This window comes from Lagenorhynchus albirostris, chromosome 5 (assembly GCF_949774975.1).
Source record: "Lagenorhynchus albirostris chromosome 5, mLagAlb1.1, whole genome shotgun sequence".
Taxonomy (NCBI): domain Eukaryota; kingdom Metazoa; phylum Chordata; class Mammalia; order Artiodactyla; family Delphinidae; genus Lagenorhynchus; species Lagenorhynchus albirostris.
Genome location: NC_083099.1, coordinates 143917481 through 143932900, shown reverse-complemented (window position 1 = coordinate 143932900; position 15420 = coordinate 143917481). Strand labels below are relative to the sequence as shown.

The 15420-nt window shown below is 54.1% G+C and overlaps 2 protein-coding genes and 1 non-coding gene across 8 annotated transcripts in view; all 3 read right to left on the bottom strand.

The window, feature by feature from the left end:
• Positions 1–1447: 1447 nt before the first annotated feature.
• Positions 1448–3900, bottom strand: LRRC3 (leucine rich repeat containing 3). The gene is made up of 2 exons (XM_060149476.1): positions 3749–3900; positions 1448–2945 (listed from the first exon to the last, which is right to left on the bottom strand). The coding sequence occupies exon 2, from the start codon at positions 2792–2794 to the stop codon at positions 2021–2023; it is 774 nt and encodes a 257-aa protein (XP_060005459.1). The 5' UTR covers positions 2795–2945; positions 3749–3900; the 3' UTR covers positions 1448–2020.
• A 6381-nt stretch (positions 3901–10281) lies between these two features.
• TRPM2 (transient receptor potential cation channel subfamily M member 2) overlaps positions 10282–15420 on the bottom strand; it is a 49860-nt gene continuing 44721 nt past the window's right edge. For all 6 annotated transcript variants that reach the window (XM_060151069.1, XM_060151070.1, XM_060151068.1 and 3 more), the window contains 5 exons: positions 15302–15388; positions 14712–14817; positions 13088–13189; positions 11791–11907; positions 10282–11144 (listed from right to left, as the gene is read on the bottom strand). In XM_060151069.1, coding sequence (XP_060007052.1) covers positions 11019–11144; positions 11791–11907; positions 13088–13189; positions 14712–14817; positions 15302–15388 — 538 coding nt within the window. In that variant the 3' untranslated portion in view covers positions 10282–11018. The remainder of the gene's footprint in view (positions 11145–11790; positions 11908–13087; positions 13190–14711; positions 14818–15301; positions 15389–15420) is intronic.
• On the bottom strand, positions 13146–13222 carry LOC132521411 (Z6 small nucleolar RNA). Its single transcript, XR_009540861.1, has one exon. It is a non-coding gene; the product is annotated as a Z6 small nucleolar RNA (small nucleolar RNA).

Here is a 15420-nt window from a genome sequence, read left to right as displayed (position 1 = left end):
GCCCACACCAGGGGGAAGGCTGGCTGGGCGCTGGGTACCAGCAAAGGCTGGGGGGAAAGAAGCCCCACTCGCTCCCCGCGCGCCCCCAGAAGAGCATCTGGCTGGCATCAGGTTCTGGGCTGGTTCTGTGTAAGAGCAAATGAAGAGTTCCCTGGCAGCAAGGAAAGGGCCCCCCAAAGTGCCCAGGCTGGCTGGCACCTATGGGACACGAGCCGCAACGGCAAGACCCTGACATCTGCCCCCACCTCCATCCAGGCCTCAGTCTGCTCTCTTCCCCTGACCCAGGGACTCAGGGTCACGTCCATCGGGCAAACCCGCCAGGTGACGGCTCCTTGGGCGGCAGGACCCCTCTCCCCACTGTGTGCTCCCCGGGATGCATGGGGAAGGGGGACCCAATTCACCCACAGAGCCCGTGTCCCGCTGGTCAGCCGGCGGCCACACGTACCTGCTCCCGTGGCGTTTGTCCCATGAGTGGACCGGCACCCAGGCCGGCTGCTCGGCGTTTTTAGTTCCCACTGGAAGGGTGGGTGGGCCGTTGGTTTCCTGAGGACCCCGGCACCATTCGCAGCCTCATCTGAGCCCTGCCCCCCACTCCTGCACCCTGGTCTGGGCGGTGGGCAGAGAAGGGCCCACCCCACACTCAGAGCACAGAGCCCCCGGTTCACACTGTGCGTGCTGTGCCCCCGGTGACCGCAGGTGCGGCGCTGGGGTGTGGGAGGGCAGCAGCATCTGTTGGTTGTTTTTTAACGCACCACAACTGAAAAATTGTGACGCGCTGCATCAACACGTAAATGTGTTCCCCACTGCCAGTCCCATGACACTTTCCGAGTACAAACCTCCCTCGACCTTTACCCTTTCTAAGCATCTGTCCTTTATACCTTAGATCCATAAGCAATGTACCCCTGACTTGCTTCCCCCCAAAATATTTGAAGTAGTTTAAAATATAAACACTCATACAAAAAGACCATGAAAAATAAAACTGGAAAGACAGATCAGGGTTACACAGATGGAGGTACAGTCTACCCTGAACATGAATTAGGTAAGAAAACTGAGCAGTAACGTAGCACTGAGAGTCCTGTCAGCAAAGCTGAAAAGGAGACAGAGTCCCCGTCGCTGGAGGAAACGAAGCAGCCTGTTCAACAGCCCTGAAACAGAGGTCGGTCCTCCCATCCACTGCAAAGGAGCTGCTTAGTGAGTAGAAAAGCAAGGCATGGAGCGACCCAAGATGACAGGCTCCCTGGGGCGGGCCACAGCCGCAGGAGCAGGAATCGGGGACCGGCCACACTTCTCTGGCTGCTAACATGGCCCCCTGACGAGCTACTATGGACCTTCCTCAGGTTTCTCTCCATGGTTTAATTTTTTTGGTTTTGGGTTGTTTTTTTTTTTTTCCCTTCTCACTGGACTGAAATTTTGGTACAAGTGTTACTCTTAACAAACATTCTGAGAATAAACAAAGTTGACAGAGTTGTTCAAAGGTTATATGTTCCACTTATCTCCCAAGAAAAATCCGGTCTCTACCACTTGGCTGTGGAAAGAGCCCGGTGGTTAGAGGTGTTCAGGAAATACTGGGGAAGCAAAGGCAAACCAGTTCCACGGGGCAGGACGACCTGTGCCTACAACCAACAAAACGCACCCAACCTCCTCGGGGAGCCTCACTCATGGGCACGCACCCTTTCTTCTCCGAATGCTGGGGGCTCAGAGGCGGGCGCCCCGCGGGGCAGGCTCCCAGCGCGGAAGGGACGTCTCAGGATGGACGGCCCGGTTTTACATCCCAGCTGGATCACTTCCTGTCCGCGACCTTCCATTGCTCTGAGCCCGTGTCCCCATCTGTCATTGGGTCTGATGGCAGAATTGCCTGACCTGAAGGTGTCCTGTGGAAAGTGCTCTGTCAGAGTGAAACACTGGACAGAAGCAGCCGTGTCACCCTCCCCGGGGGAACATCGAAGGCGGGACTCAGTCACCATCTACTACAAGAGTGACGGGAGACAGGTGGGCCTCGGCCTGCTCGAGCCATGGGGCACTAGGGCGCAGGGCTGATGGGGTCCTTGGACACAGGAGTGCTGGGCAGGGACTTCAGGTACTCCAGGTGCCTCCTGGCGTCCTCCTGGTTCTGGCGCACGTAGTACACGACGTAGGTGATCACCATGGCGAACCAGCCGAACATGGTGAGCAGCATGGCCACGTCGGTGGTCTTGTGGTGGACGCTGCAGAAGCTGACGCCAGAGTCGAGGGCCTGGATGAGCGGCTTCCCCACGTACTCCTCCTGCACCGCGGTGTGGCAGGCGATCTCGTCCACCGAGTCAGGGTCCAGCTTCAGCTCCCACAGGGCCTCCTGCAGGGCGCACTCGCAGTGCAGGGGGTTGTGGGACAGGCGTATCTTGGCGCTGAGCTTGCCCAGCGCGTCCTTAGGAATCCTGCGGATGTGATTGTGAGACAGGTCCAGCAGCCGCAGGCCCCCGGCCAGGCCCGAGAAGGCGGCGGGGCCGATGGTCTCGATGGCGTTCTGAGACAAGTCCAGCTCTCTCAGCTGGTTCAGGTGCTGGAAGGCTCCGTTGGGGATGCGGGCGATCTTGTTGGCATCAAGCTTCAGGAGCACAGCGTCAGTGGGGATGTCCTTGGGGATCTCCTGCAGGCCCCTCCCACTGCAATGGACGGCCACGGCCCCGGCATGGTCAGGGCACTGGCAGCTCTGCGGGCAAGAGGTGCCCAACCGCAGGCAGAAGAGAAGCAGGAGGCAAGAGCCTCCCGTGGGGACCGGCATGGAGGACGGGCCCTGTCTGCCCATGGGGCCCATCCTGACCACCTGCGGACAGATGGCACGCTGCTCTCAGTGCTGCGGTCTACACGCTTCCCCGCTCCCCGGTGCCGCTGCGGAACGGACCATCCCACACAGACAGAAACTCTGCTTCCTCACGTGCCAGGAAGAACGGTGTTCTCTTTCGGTCCTAAAAGAGAGGAGCAGTCAGCGTCGCCGGCCGTGGCCTGGCTGGGGACCCGGGGCACATTTGACTTTGGGGGAGATGTCACAGCCAAACGGACACACTTGACCGGGGGTGGGGGGGCCTCTGTGACTTACTCCTGGATATTCCCACCGCCACCCAGAAGAGTAAAGCTGTGCTGACTGCTGGCTGGGGGTTGTGACCAGCAAAGCCGACCGAGAACACTGCCACCCTGCCCTGGACACACCCACTGCACACCTTGGGGGTCAGGGGCTTGGACAGCACGGGGTGATGGGAGTCCACCCCTCCTAGCTACTCAGGGCTGCAAAGCAGGAAGACTGGGCTGCAGGGTTTTCATAAGGAACTGGAATGCAAGGGCGACCGCCGGCCACCGCTGGGAGCCGAGCCGGCACCCTCATCCCCGCGGGGCTAGGCTGCTGTCAGAAGCTCAGCGCTTTGCTAATTGTGACAATCCCTTTGACCATTATAACATTAAAGCTCTTCTCTGTCGGCCCTAATGGGAACAACCACCCGCACCGGCATCGCGGTCGGCGCCTTTTATTTCAATTATGTTTGAAAAAGGGAAACGAGAAAAGAGAAAAGCCAAGCCCTGGGCGCGCGGCCCGCGCTGGGCGTGGAGTGGCGGGGCCGCGCGGGGCCTGGGCGGGCGGGGCTCGGGCCCCGGGGGGACCCCAGACCTCGGACCTCGGGATCCCCAGGCTCCGGACCCTAAGGACCCCCGGGACTCCCGGCTGGGGGATGGACGGGGGCGGGGGTGTCCACGCTCCGGGATGAGACGGGAGCTTTACCTGCGCGGCCGCGTCCAGAGGCTGCTGTGCATGAGGCTCTCTGCCGCTCGGAGTCCGAGCCGGCGCCACGCCTGGAGGGCGGCGGCGACCCGAAGGCCTACGCCCAAGTCCGCGGCCGCTGGGTACACACGCGGCTCGGTCTGCGCTCCCGGGGCGGGGCCTGGGCGGAGTCTGGGGCGGAGCTGTGGGGCGGGGCGGAGTCCGGAGAGGGGCTGGGCCTGAACGACAGCAGGACCTGAGAATTAGGGGCGGGGCATGGGCGGAGCTTGTGTGGCAGGACGCGGCCAGGACATCGCGGGGCCTAAAGATGGGCGGTGGGGCCAAGGCGAGGTCTGGCCGGAGCCTTGAGTGGGGCGGGGCCTGGACGATGGGGGGAGGGGGTCCTGAGGACGAAGGGTGTGGCCTTGGGCGGGGCCGTAGAGGCTACACGGGGCGGGGCCTGGGAGCCTAGCTTGTGGGAAGGCGTGAGTCGGGCCTGGGATCAGGAATTTAGACAGGAGTGTGTCTCCTGAGCTGTGGGCGGGGTGGTGGGGGGAACCCCCCCCAGAGCCCCGCCCCTGCCCGTGTCCAGCCCCACCCCTGGCTTTGGTGCCAGGATGTGGGAGGCGGGGGCGGGGGCGGGGAAGTTGGAGACCCTCGGGTACCCGCGAAGCCCCAGAGCGTCTGTCTCAGGTATGGTGCCAGTGGCTGCCAAAGCGTTAATGGAGTTAGGTCTCCGCCCACCTGGGTCTCTTCCTGCCCACCCCCCATATCCCCACCCCCACTCCTCCACCTCGCGTCTTAGGGTCCATGCATGGGCGTCCAAGGCGCGTAGGCAATGTGGGGATTGAGCCATCCTTAGGGGTTTTATAACAGCTTTACTGTGGTGTAATTGATATACAGTAAACCACATACTCAAGTTTGATACATTTTGACATTTGTATACACCCGTGAAACCATCACCACCTCAAAGTATTGATAGTAAATACCCCAGAGTTTCCCGTTTGCAATCCATCCCCTCTGATCCCCATCCCCAGGCAAGCACTCATCTGCTCTATCACTAGATCAGTTTGCATTTCCTGTAATTTATATAAATGGAATCGTGGGTGTGTACGTTTTGTCTGGCTTCTCTCACTCAGCTTAATTCATTTTGGTTGACCAGGTGCTGATGCGTTTATCAATGGTTATTCCTTTTGGGGCTGAGTAATGAGACATTGCAGGAATGTTCCACCATTTGTATATCCACTCACCTGCTCATGGAGATTTGGGTTGTTTCCAGTTGTTGGCCATTCCAAAGAGAGCTGATATGAAAATTGTGTACAATCTTTGTTTGGAGAAATACTCATTTCTCTTAGGTAAATATCTAGGAGTGGAATGACTGGATCATACAGTAGCTTACTTTTAACTTCTAAGAAACTGCCCAAGTGATGGTACAATTTTACATTCCTGTGCTGTGTATGCTGCACATCTTCACCAGCACTTGGTATGGTCACTCTTTTTAATTTTACATATTCTAATAGGTGTGTCAGGGTATATCTCATTGTGGTTTTAATTTGTACTTCACTCATGACTTAAGTGTCTTTTCATCTGTTTATTTGCTGTCTGTCTATCTTTAAGGAAGTGTTCTGTTCAAATCTTTTACCCACTTTTAAGTGAGTTGTTTTCTTATTTTGAGTTTTGGGAATTCCTTGTGATTTGTACCAGATACGTGATATGTATATATTTTCTCTGATTCTGTGGATTGTCTTTTCATTCTCTTTAAAGTTTTTCAAAGAGAAATTTTTAATTTTGATGAAGTCCAATTTATCAGTGTTTTATATTTTATGGATCACTCTTCTGGTGTCATATGTAAGAAATCTTACGTATTGCACTTATATTTTGCATTTGGGTCTATTATCCATTTTGAGTTAGTTTTGGTGTACAGTGTGAGGTACGATTCTTCCAACTTTGTTTTTCTATAAAGTTCTTCTGGTCATCCAAGATTCTTTGTATTTCCTCATGAATTTTAGAATCAGCTTGACAACTTCTACCCAAAAAGCTTAGTGGGGACTTCCCCAGCAGTCCAATGTTTAAGACTGTGCCTTCCAATGCAGGGTGTGTGGGTTCAATACCTGGTCGGGGAGCTAAGATCCCACATGCCTCGAGGTGCAGCCAAAAATTAAAAACAAAACCAAAAAAGCCTAGTGGGCTTTTGTGTGGGATTGCATTGAATCTACAGATCAGTTTAAGAGAATTAACATCTTGACAATATTGAGTATTCCAATCCATGAACATGGTATATCTTCTCATTTATTTAGAGCTTCTTTTATTTCTTTCATTTGTGTTTTGTAGTTTTTGGTTTACAGATCTCACACATCTTTTGTCAGATTTAGCTCTGATTTTTTAATGCTATTGTAAATGGTATTTTAAGTTCAATTTATCTTTGTTAAATGCTAATATATAGAAATAAAATAGATTTTTATATACTGATCTGAACTTTGCTAAACTCACTTATTATTTCTAGTAACTTTTTAATAGAAGCCTTAGGATTTTCTACATATACAATCACGTTATCTGCAAATAAAAAGAGTGTTACTGCTTTCTTCCAGTCTGAATGTCTTTTACTTCATTTTCATACCTAACTGTGCTGGCTAGAGCCCTAGTTCAATACCGAATAGGAGGAGTGACAGCAGATAACCTTGTTCCTCTTGACCTTAAGGGGAAACATTCAGTCTTTCACATTAAGAATAATGTCGACTGTAGGGTTTTGTAGCTGTCCTTATCAGTATAAGAAAGCTTCCTTCGATTACTAGTTTGCTGAGAGTTTTTAACAGGAATGGATGTTGGATTTTGTCAAACTTTTTTTCTACATCTATGAAGAATATTTTTATTAGTCTATTAATATGACGGATTATACTGATTGACTTTCAAGTGTTAAATCAACCTTGTGTCCTTGAAATAAATCTCACTGGCTCATGATGTATTATTATTTTTACATCCTGTGGAATTATTTAATAGATACAGAGTTGCTGAGGTTATTTTTTTCTTTGACTGAATGTTATAGCTTGCATCTCTCAAGGAATTGCCCATTTCATCAAATCTGTTGAATTTATCAGCATAAAATTGTTCATCCTTTCAATATAGAGTATGAAGTGATGTCACCTCTTTCATTCCTGATGTTGGTGATTTGTGTCTTCTCTCTTTCCTTTTATTGACCAGTCAGTATGGAAGTGTGTCAATTTTATTGATAATCTCAAAGAACCAGTTCTTAGTTTCATAGATTTCTCTATTTTTTTCCGTTTCTTTTTTCCATTGACTTCTACTCTAATCTTTTACTTACATTAATTTTCTTTTCTTTTTCTAGTATCTTAAGGAGGAAGATGAGCTCACTGATTTGAGACCTTTCTTATTCTCTAGTATAGGCGTATCTTGGAGATATTGCAGGTTCAGGTCCAGACTACTGCAATAAAGTGAATATCAAGATAAAACGAGTCGCTTAAATTTTTGGTTTCCCAGTACATACAAAACTTATGTTTATACTATACTGTAGCCTATGAAGTGTGCAAAAGCATTATGTCTAAAAAAATTTATATAACTTAATTTTAAAATGTTTTATTGCTAAAAAAAAACGTTAACCATCGTCTAGTAGTAGCACCAAAGATTACTGATCGCTGATCACCATAACAGATGTAATAACAATGAAAAAGTTTGAAATATCAAAAGAATGACCAAAATGTTACAGAGAGATACGAAGTGAACAAATGCTGTTGGAAAAAATGGTGCCAATAGACTTGCTCGACTCAGGGTTGCCACAAACCTTCAATTTGTAAAAGACACAATATCTGCAAAGTGCAATAAAGCAAAGCGCAGTAAGACAAGTTATGCCTGCGTAGGCGTATAAATTTCCAAGTCTTGCTCTAGCTGTGTCCCAAAAACTCTATGTTGTATTTTCATATTCATTAAGTTTGAAATATTTGCAAATACACCTTTTGATATCTTTTTGACCCATGGGTTTGGAAGTACATTATTTCATTTCCAGATATTTGAGGATTTTGCAGAGATTATTCTGCATTTGATTATTAATTTAGATCCATTGTTGTTAGAGAACATACACTGTATGCATCAGATCCTTTTAAACTTACTTAGACTCATTTTAAGGACCAGAATATGGCCCATGTTAAAAATTGTTATGTGTGTACTTAAATATGTGTTCTATTGCTCAGAGGAATATTCTATAAATATTGGTGAAGTCAAGTCTGCTGACGGTATGATTACTGATTTTCCATCTACTTGCTTCTTAATTATCGACAGAGCATCTGTTGGTTGTTTTTTAACGCACCACAACTGAAAAATTGTGACGCGCTGCATCAACACGTAAATGCCAGTCCCATGACGCTTCGGAAGCTGTGAGCCGAGCGTGGCCTCAGCGATGGAGCTCCCTTGGAGACTTGCCGAGATCCACACACTCGCTGGGTGTGATGCACGCCCACTTCCGTGAATGTTCCGTGTCTGAGAACCACGTGTCTCTTCCGGGCCATGTTGTGGTGGTGGGTACAGAATGACACACACGCCATAGACTGTGCACATATATGCGCGTATTACACGCCATTTACTCTGCCAGTATACATACACATTACACAGTGTACCTAAAGAAACATATTGCACACGACTTACACATAAACACATGCATGTGCAAGTTATGCATAATATATATGTATATAATATGTATTTATAGAGAAATACACACACGCATAGTACGTAGGTAAACATGCACACACACGCCACACAGAGTGACCTCAATCCTGTTGACTGCGTTATTCAAATTCCGCCCTATTTTTCTTTTACTCCTTGATTCCTTGATTTCTGAGAGAAAAGTCTCAAACATTACTGTGAATTTGCCCATTTCTCCATGAATTTCTATCAATTTTGGATTATATATTTAAAAAGGTATTGTTCTAGGTGGATAGCAGTTCACAAAAGTGCTACCTTCTTAAAGGACTTATACCTTTTCCCACTCAAATATTCCCTTGTCCTTAAAAGGACAAACTCGAGCCTTGGGTTCTGTCCTCTGCTGGACCTGTCTCCCCAGTGTTCCTTTCGGGAGTGTTTGCTAGGATGCATCCCTTGTGCTGTCATCTAGTACATGTGTCTTTTGGGTGATAGAGAAAAACATATAGAAAAGAAGAGAAACTTTTTAATTTAGTTTTTATCCCAATATGACTCACAATTTGTGCCATAATTGCTTCCTGCCATTTTATTTCATGTGAACCATCTTCTATTGATATTTTTTCTTTCCTTGATTTGGTCGTTCATTTTGTTTCCTCCGGTGGTTTGACATTATTCCTCTCTTTCTATCCTCTGGAGGTCACCCTGGGCCTGTGATAGATACACTCACAGGTCCCACCGCCTGCGTTTCTCTCCCAGCGCTATGCCCGGTCAGTATCTATTTCTTCCTCATGAGCAAGAGGAGACCTGCGCTGCACTTGGATTCTCTGCGTTTGTTCTCCTGCCGGCTCCCAGGGAGACCAGCTGGGGTTTCAACAAGAAGCTATCATTAAATTTTCTTTTTATATTATGCCTCAACAATGGCAGGACTTGGCCCTACATTTACTGGTTCCTTTGCTTCCACAGAGCTCAGTCTGTGCATTTTGTGCATGTGTGTGTGTGTGTGTGTGTGTGTGTGTATGTGTGTGTGTGTTGGACTAAATATTTGTGTCCCTCCCCAAAATTCCTACATTGAAGCCATAATCCCCAGTGTGACTGCATTTGGAGGGAGGACCTCTAAGGAAGTAGGGCTAAATGAAGTCATAAGGGTGGGGCCCTGACTTGATAGAATTAGTGCCCCTGTAAGAGAAGAACCAGAGCTCCCCACCTCTCTCCTGCACACTCCAAGGAAAGGTCACCTGAGGACAGAGTTCAAGGTGGCTATGGCCAAGCAGGGGAGAGCCCTCACCAGGAACCACCCTGCCCACACCTTGACCCCCCACTCCCAGCCTCCAGAACTGTGAGAAAGTGAATGTTCCATCTGTGGTGCCTTGTTCTGCAGCCCAAGCTGACCAAGACAGTGTGTTTTGCTTTTCTGTAATTCATCTTTGTGAAATTCTTTCAGAAAGGGTGCATGAGGAACACACTTTCTGGGTCCTTATGCTTCTAAAAGGTCTTTGTTTGGTGCTGCCACGTGAACACTAGTTTGGCTGGATATGAGATTCTAGATAAAAAACCAAGGCCCCCACAGTGGCTGAGCGCCTGCAGGGTAGGGGGCCGGGGGGAGGCGCAAGGGGCTGAGTCCCAAGCTGGGGGCCAGAGCCGGGGTCTAGGAAATGAGGAAGAGGTAGTGTGTGTGTGTGTGTGTGTGTGTGTGTGTGTGTGTGTGTGTGTGTTGGGGAGGTGTTGATTGGAGGAGAAATCATGAGTTTGGACCGGAGGGGCTGCAGGCTGTCCACAGGAGACCCCCTCAGGCCCCAGGAAGCTTGGCTGTGGGCTGGGTGAGGTCTTGGTGACCCAGACACAGGCCTTTGACCACTGCTTGTGTCTATAACTTTATTTGAGGGAAGCACAGAAGAGGCGGGCGAGGCTGGTGTAGGAAAGCGGATTTAATGTGGGGTTTTCACAACATTCCACGGCTCCTGATGGCCTATGAGTCGCTGATGCTGAACTGGGTGGCCCCTCAGTCCACACCTACCGCCCGCTCCTCCCAGGCTCTCAGGGTGGGGGTTGGGGGCACCATGTGCAGGAGAGCCCCCGCCCGCACAGGGCGTCTGCGTCCTCCCCGCCTGGGTCCCGGGGCAGCACACAGGCAGAGACCTGTGCATTTCGGGAGGAGGCCGGAGCTTGCCTGCGCCTCCTGCCCTGCTAAGGGGCTCAGCCCTGAGAGCCAAGGGAAATGGGTCCCATGGTGCCCCGCCCCCGGCCAGGCAAGGGGCTGAGTTAGGTCCCGGTGGAGGCCCTCTCGGGGGTGTGGGCCTGAGCAGGAGGCCACAGGGGAACCCCGACTCTCCAGGAGGTGCCAGGCTTGGGTGGAGACGCCTCTGATGGTGGACATGCTGCTCACAGGATGTGGCCGGGAGGGTGTCCACTGGCCGCCAGCAGGCTCGGGAGATGCAGTGTTGGCTGGTGGAGTCCCCGTGGCCACCTCAACCCTGAGGCCCTGCCTCGCGGCCGGAGCCCACCTGCTCCCTGCTCAGCTCTCCTCCCAGGGCACCCCGAAGCCTCCCAGTTCAACAGCTGGGCAAGAGGGGCTGCTGATGCGGGCGGGCCGTGGGTGGAGCAGCTCTGCCGGCCCCTGCAGAGCTGCCCGGGCTGCGTCCCCAGGTTAGTAGTAGGCCCCGAACAAGGCGGCCACCTTCTGGAGGATGGCCTTGTGGTTGGCGTACAGTGGGATGCGCTCGTCCACCACCTGCCACCGGATGGACACCCCCGCGTCGCAGGAGTACAGGTGCTGCGAGGACAGGGGTAAGATCCTGACTCCCTCCTGAGCCAGCCCTGCCCCACCCAGACACCCCGAGACTACAGACGTCAGGGGGTGACAGGGACCCCACGACCTGGCTCCTGGCCCTGCCACAGGCCTGGCCAATGGCCGCTTGCTTTATCCTTCTGCTGCACAGGCACGAATCAGAAAATGCCCACAAAGCCTTAAAACCCCTTGAAGGAGGAGAGAGAAGAGGTGCAGCCTTGTTCTGGGGTTTTCTGTCCTGCAGACACAGCCCGGGTTTTGTTCCCTGGGACTTCCTGGTCCCAGTTCTGGATTAGGGATACGTAGGACTGATCTAGGTACTGGGGATGGCAACCCCACATAAGTGCTGGAACCAGCCTCCCCTGGGTGTGAGCCTGGAGGCCCCCAAGGTTCCTGGCCAGCCCCGACTGTGCCCCAGCCTCCTTATGCTGCCCTCTGGCCTCTCCCGGATGCCCCCTTGGTACCCTCTGGGCACAACTCTGACCCACGCAGCTCCCACTCTCTGGTCCTGGCCAGCTCTGGCCCCAGGCCCCGGAACCCCTCAGACCCCTCCCTATAGACCCTGAGGCTCTCTGGAGCACTGATCCCCCGGTCCCCCCATTCCTCAGAGCCTGAGACCCAGGCCACATACAGAGTTCAGCCTCTTCAGCTCCACGTCGCTCTGGTCTGGAAAGTGGACGCTCACGGCCACCGTCTCGATCCAGGCGTTGTCCGTGTTCCTTGGGTCATCCACGTACCCTTTGTACACCTGGGAGGCAGCACAGGTGTGAGCTGTTTCGCCTGATGGACCCCTGAGGCCCCCGGCTTTCTCCCAGAGGAAGGGGCCCCATGCTTTCTCTGCAACCAGTCCAGGTCTGGGATGTTCTGAGCACAGCTGTCCACTGCACCCAAGCCCCTCCTGGCTCTCCCCCATCCCATCCACCTGCCCCCAACACCACCTTCAGCCTGACTGACACATCGTGGGGACCCACAGCCTCACTCATCTCCCTTCTGGTCTCTGGCCTGCTACCCAGACCTGCCTCGACTGTCTTTGGGAGGATTAAAAAGAGCCAGTGGACCTCAAAACATTACGCAAAGTGAAAGAAGCCAGACACCAGAGGCTGCACGCTGTGTGATTCCACCTATAATAACCGTCCAGAGCAGCAAATCCACAGAGACCGAAAGCAGCCTCGCGGGTGCCCGGGGCGGGGGAGGGGAGGGAGTGACTGCCAACGGGTATGGGCTTCCTTTCGGGGTGATGGGATGTTCTGGAACCAGACAGAGGTGGTGACCACACCACGCCGTCTGTGTACTAAATACCACTGAACTGCTCACTTCAAAGTGGTTCCTTTTCTGTTGTTTGGATTTTACTTCAACAAATAAAGAAGTTTATTTCTACAAAGCAGAGAAAAGAGAGATGGCAGTGCTCCCTGTGGGGCTGCAGGGGATAAGCCTGTGAAACTGCTTGGTTTGTAGGGCAAAACCGTAAACGTCAGCCATTGCCTATTGCATCCTGAGACGCCGCAGAGACAGAACCAGCAACGACTCGGATGCCCACTTGGAGGACTGTTTAAAGAAATCATGGCACAAAATATTAGGTGGTCCTGAAAAAGAGCGAGGTGGATTCGGAAATGTGGACCTAAAAATATGGCCTTTGCAAATTAACTGAAAAGCGAGTTACATCTTTGTGCCCAGCTGTGCTCAGGGCAAGAGGGAGTGTGGGCCGGACACCAGGCGTGCCCCGGCCCCAGGGCGGCAGAGGCCGTGGCCCCCCACTTGATCTCGGGAGGAGCAAACCGAGACAGAGAGAGAAGGCGAGGGGCCCAGAGCCGCGGCCACGTGGAGCCAGGAGGCTCCCCAGCTCCACGCTGCCCGCCCTGCAGCTGTCATGACCTGCACCTTGGGGCCCCAGATGCACAGGTGTGAGCAGAGCAGAAAGATGACCTCACCTCCATGCCCTGCGTCAGCAGGCTCTCGAAGGAAGGCCAGAACTCTCTCCGGAGGACCTGCTTCAGCTTCCGGGGCAGCGTCTCTCCTGGTTCCCGGGAGCCCTGAGCAGAGAGGGAGGAAGGGGCGGGTCAGCACGGCTGTCTGGGGACCTGCTTCCTCTGGCCACCTGCCCAGCGTGGGCAGCGGGCCAGCCCCCTGGAGCCACAGGCGGACGAGTGTCTGACAGCAGCTGCCTCGGGGCTGGAGTGACATTGCCCAGAGCCCAGAGTCCACGTCAGCCCGCGGGGCAGGAGGGTGGCCCAGCCTTGAGGCGCGCAGGGCACTGTGGGGAGGCAGCCCCCTGACCTCCACCACCCTGCGCACCAGCTGGGCTGTGTCCTGTCTGCCTGCATCCCTGTCCCCGTGTCCAGCCTCTGCTCTCGCACACCAGGCTCCCGGCCACTCCCGACGCCCCAGACACGGGCCTGCACCCGCACTCCCCTCTCAATCCATCTAGGGGACTCTCTCAGTCCACATCACGTCCATCCACGTAGGCCCTGGAGACGCCCTAGCCCCTCGCTGGGGAGGGGGGGGGCTGGCTCTCGGGGACACAGGGACACAGCTCAGAAGATGCCCGTCGGCAGGAGAGACCTAAGTGCCAGAGAGGGAGGCTGAATGCTGCCAGAGAGCCCGTGGGGGGAGAGGGCCGGGCCTGGGCTCAGAGCCGCGCTCCCTCAGCTAGAGGGCACAGGGGCTATGGCTGCGGGAACGAGAGCCGCCCAGGGCCCTGGAATCCTGGTTGGGGTCTGAAGACCCTCAGTGGCACCACTGCCCCCCACACACCCATTAACTTGCTGTCACAGCAGAGCAGCTGCTGGGCCACCGGGTGGGGGGTGGGGAAACCCGACGGCCTCTTGCTGAGCTGGGCGAATCACGGACTCCCGGGTACAGGCTCAGAGGAGGGGACCCCGGACAGAGCTGCACCCAGAGACCAGCCGGGGGCCTGGTGGGCGACACGGTCCTCCTGCCAGGGTCAGCCTACTCCAACCCCAGAGCAGTGACAGGGTCGTGGCAGGCAGAGGGCAGATTGACGGGTCAGAATCTGAGCGGTTGGGCCCTCTTGGATAGGACAGGCCCAGGGCCTTCCACACCCCAATTCTGTCACCACAAGGCCTCTGGGGTGCACGCCAGCCTTCAGTCCTGCAAGGAGCTGCTGCCCTTGAGCTGAGGTCCTGTGCACTCCTGTCCCCAGCCCCAGGCTCAGCTCGGGCCCCAGGGCTAGGGGCAGGTGCGCGCCTGAGACACCCACCTGGGAGCCACGTCTGACCCCAACCCCTGAGCTCTGCAGGGAGACCCAGTCTAGCCTCCGAGGCAGCCCCAGCCCTGGGCCTGCTGCCCCCCGGGATGCAGTACGTGCTCAATTAGTGCTTACACTCCGAAGAGCCCCGAACCCGTTTTCACAACCGCAAAACAAGGTACTAGGAGGGAGAATTCCCTCTAAAAGGCAAGGACCGGCCTCTGTCATTCAGAACCAAGGATCGAGTCTGAGCTGTGCAGGGCAGCGACCACAGGCAGGTGGTGCTCCTTCGCTGGGTGGAACGCACAAAGGCGCGCAGGGCCCCGGGACGGCGGGCGCGGGCTCACCCCGGGCAGCACCCAGTGCTCTGAGAGGGAGCGCTTCACCACCAGCACCTCCAGCATCTTCTTTATGCCCTTCCTGCAGATGGCGCCGTCCTGGTTCCGCCTCCAGCTGCAGGAGGGACGGGCTGATGTCAGCCCCTCCCCCGCTGTGGGGGAGGCCAAGGCACCCCCCACTCCTGAGCACCTGCTCCAGGGGCACAGAGATAGTAACCACCGCTCCCATGACTGCTGGTCTGACTAGAACGGGTAGGCCTTTTGGGAGAGTATTTTTCTATCAAAAGCCTTAAGGAAGCACGTGCCCTGGACCCAGCCCTTCCACCTCTGGGACTCTTTGGAAATGACGGGTAGATGGATATGGACTTTCATGTTGTCTGCGTAGTGAGCCCTGGCCCTGGCTTTGTCCCTCCCCCAAAGGGCCTCTGAGGGAGGGGGACCCACAGGGAAATGAGGGCAGCCTGGGGGCAGGAAGGGCCTGGGCTTTCCTAGGGGCATAGACGCTCCTGCCCTGTGTTTTGGGGCGCGCCCGTGCTTATCCAGGCCACTACGGGGTAGGGCGCGTGGCGCACGCTGTGTGCTCATCCGGGGCTACTCACCGGGTGACCACGGGCTGCAGCGTGTGGTTGGGGCCAAAGCAGCTGAGGTCCCCGCGCCCGCGCAGCCCTGTGCGGCCCATGGGGTTCCTGGGCGGACAGGGGTCTGCTCAGCCTGCCGC

What these genes read in the sequence shown, in the direction of transcription:
- LRRC3 (XM_060149476.1), bottom strand. Translation starts at nt 2,794, where the DNA reads ATGGGCCCCATGGGCAGACAGGGCCCGTCCTCCATGCCGGTCCCCACG.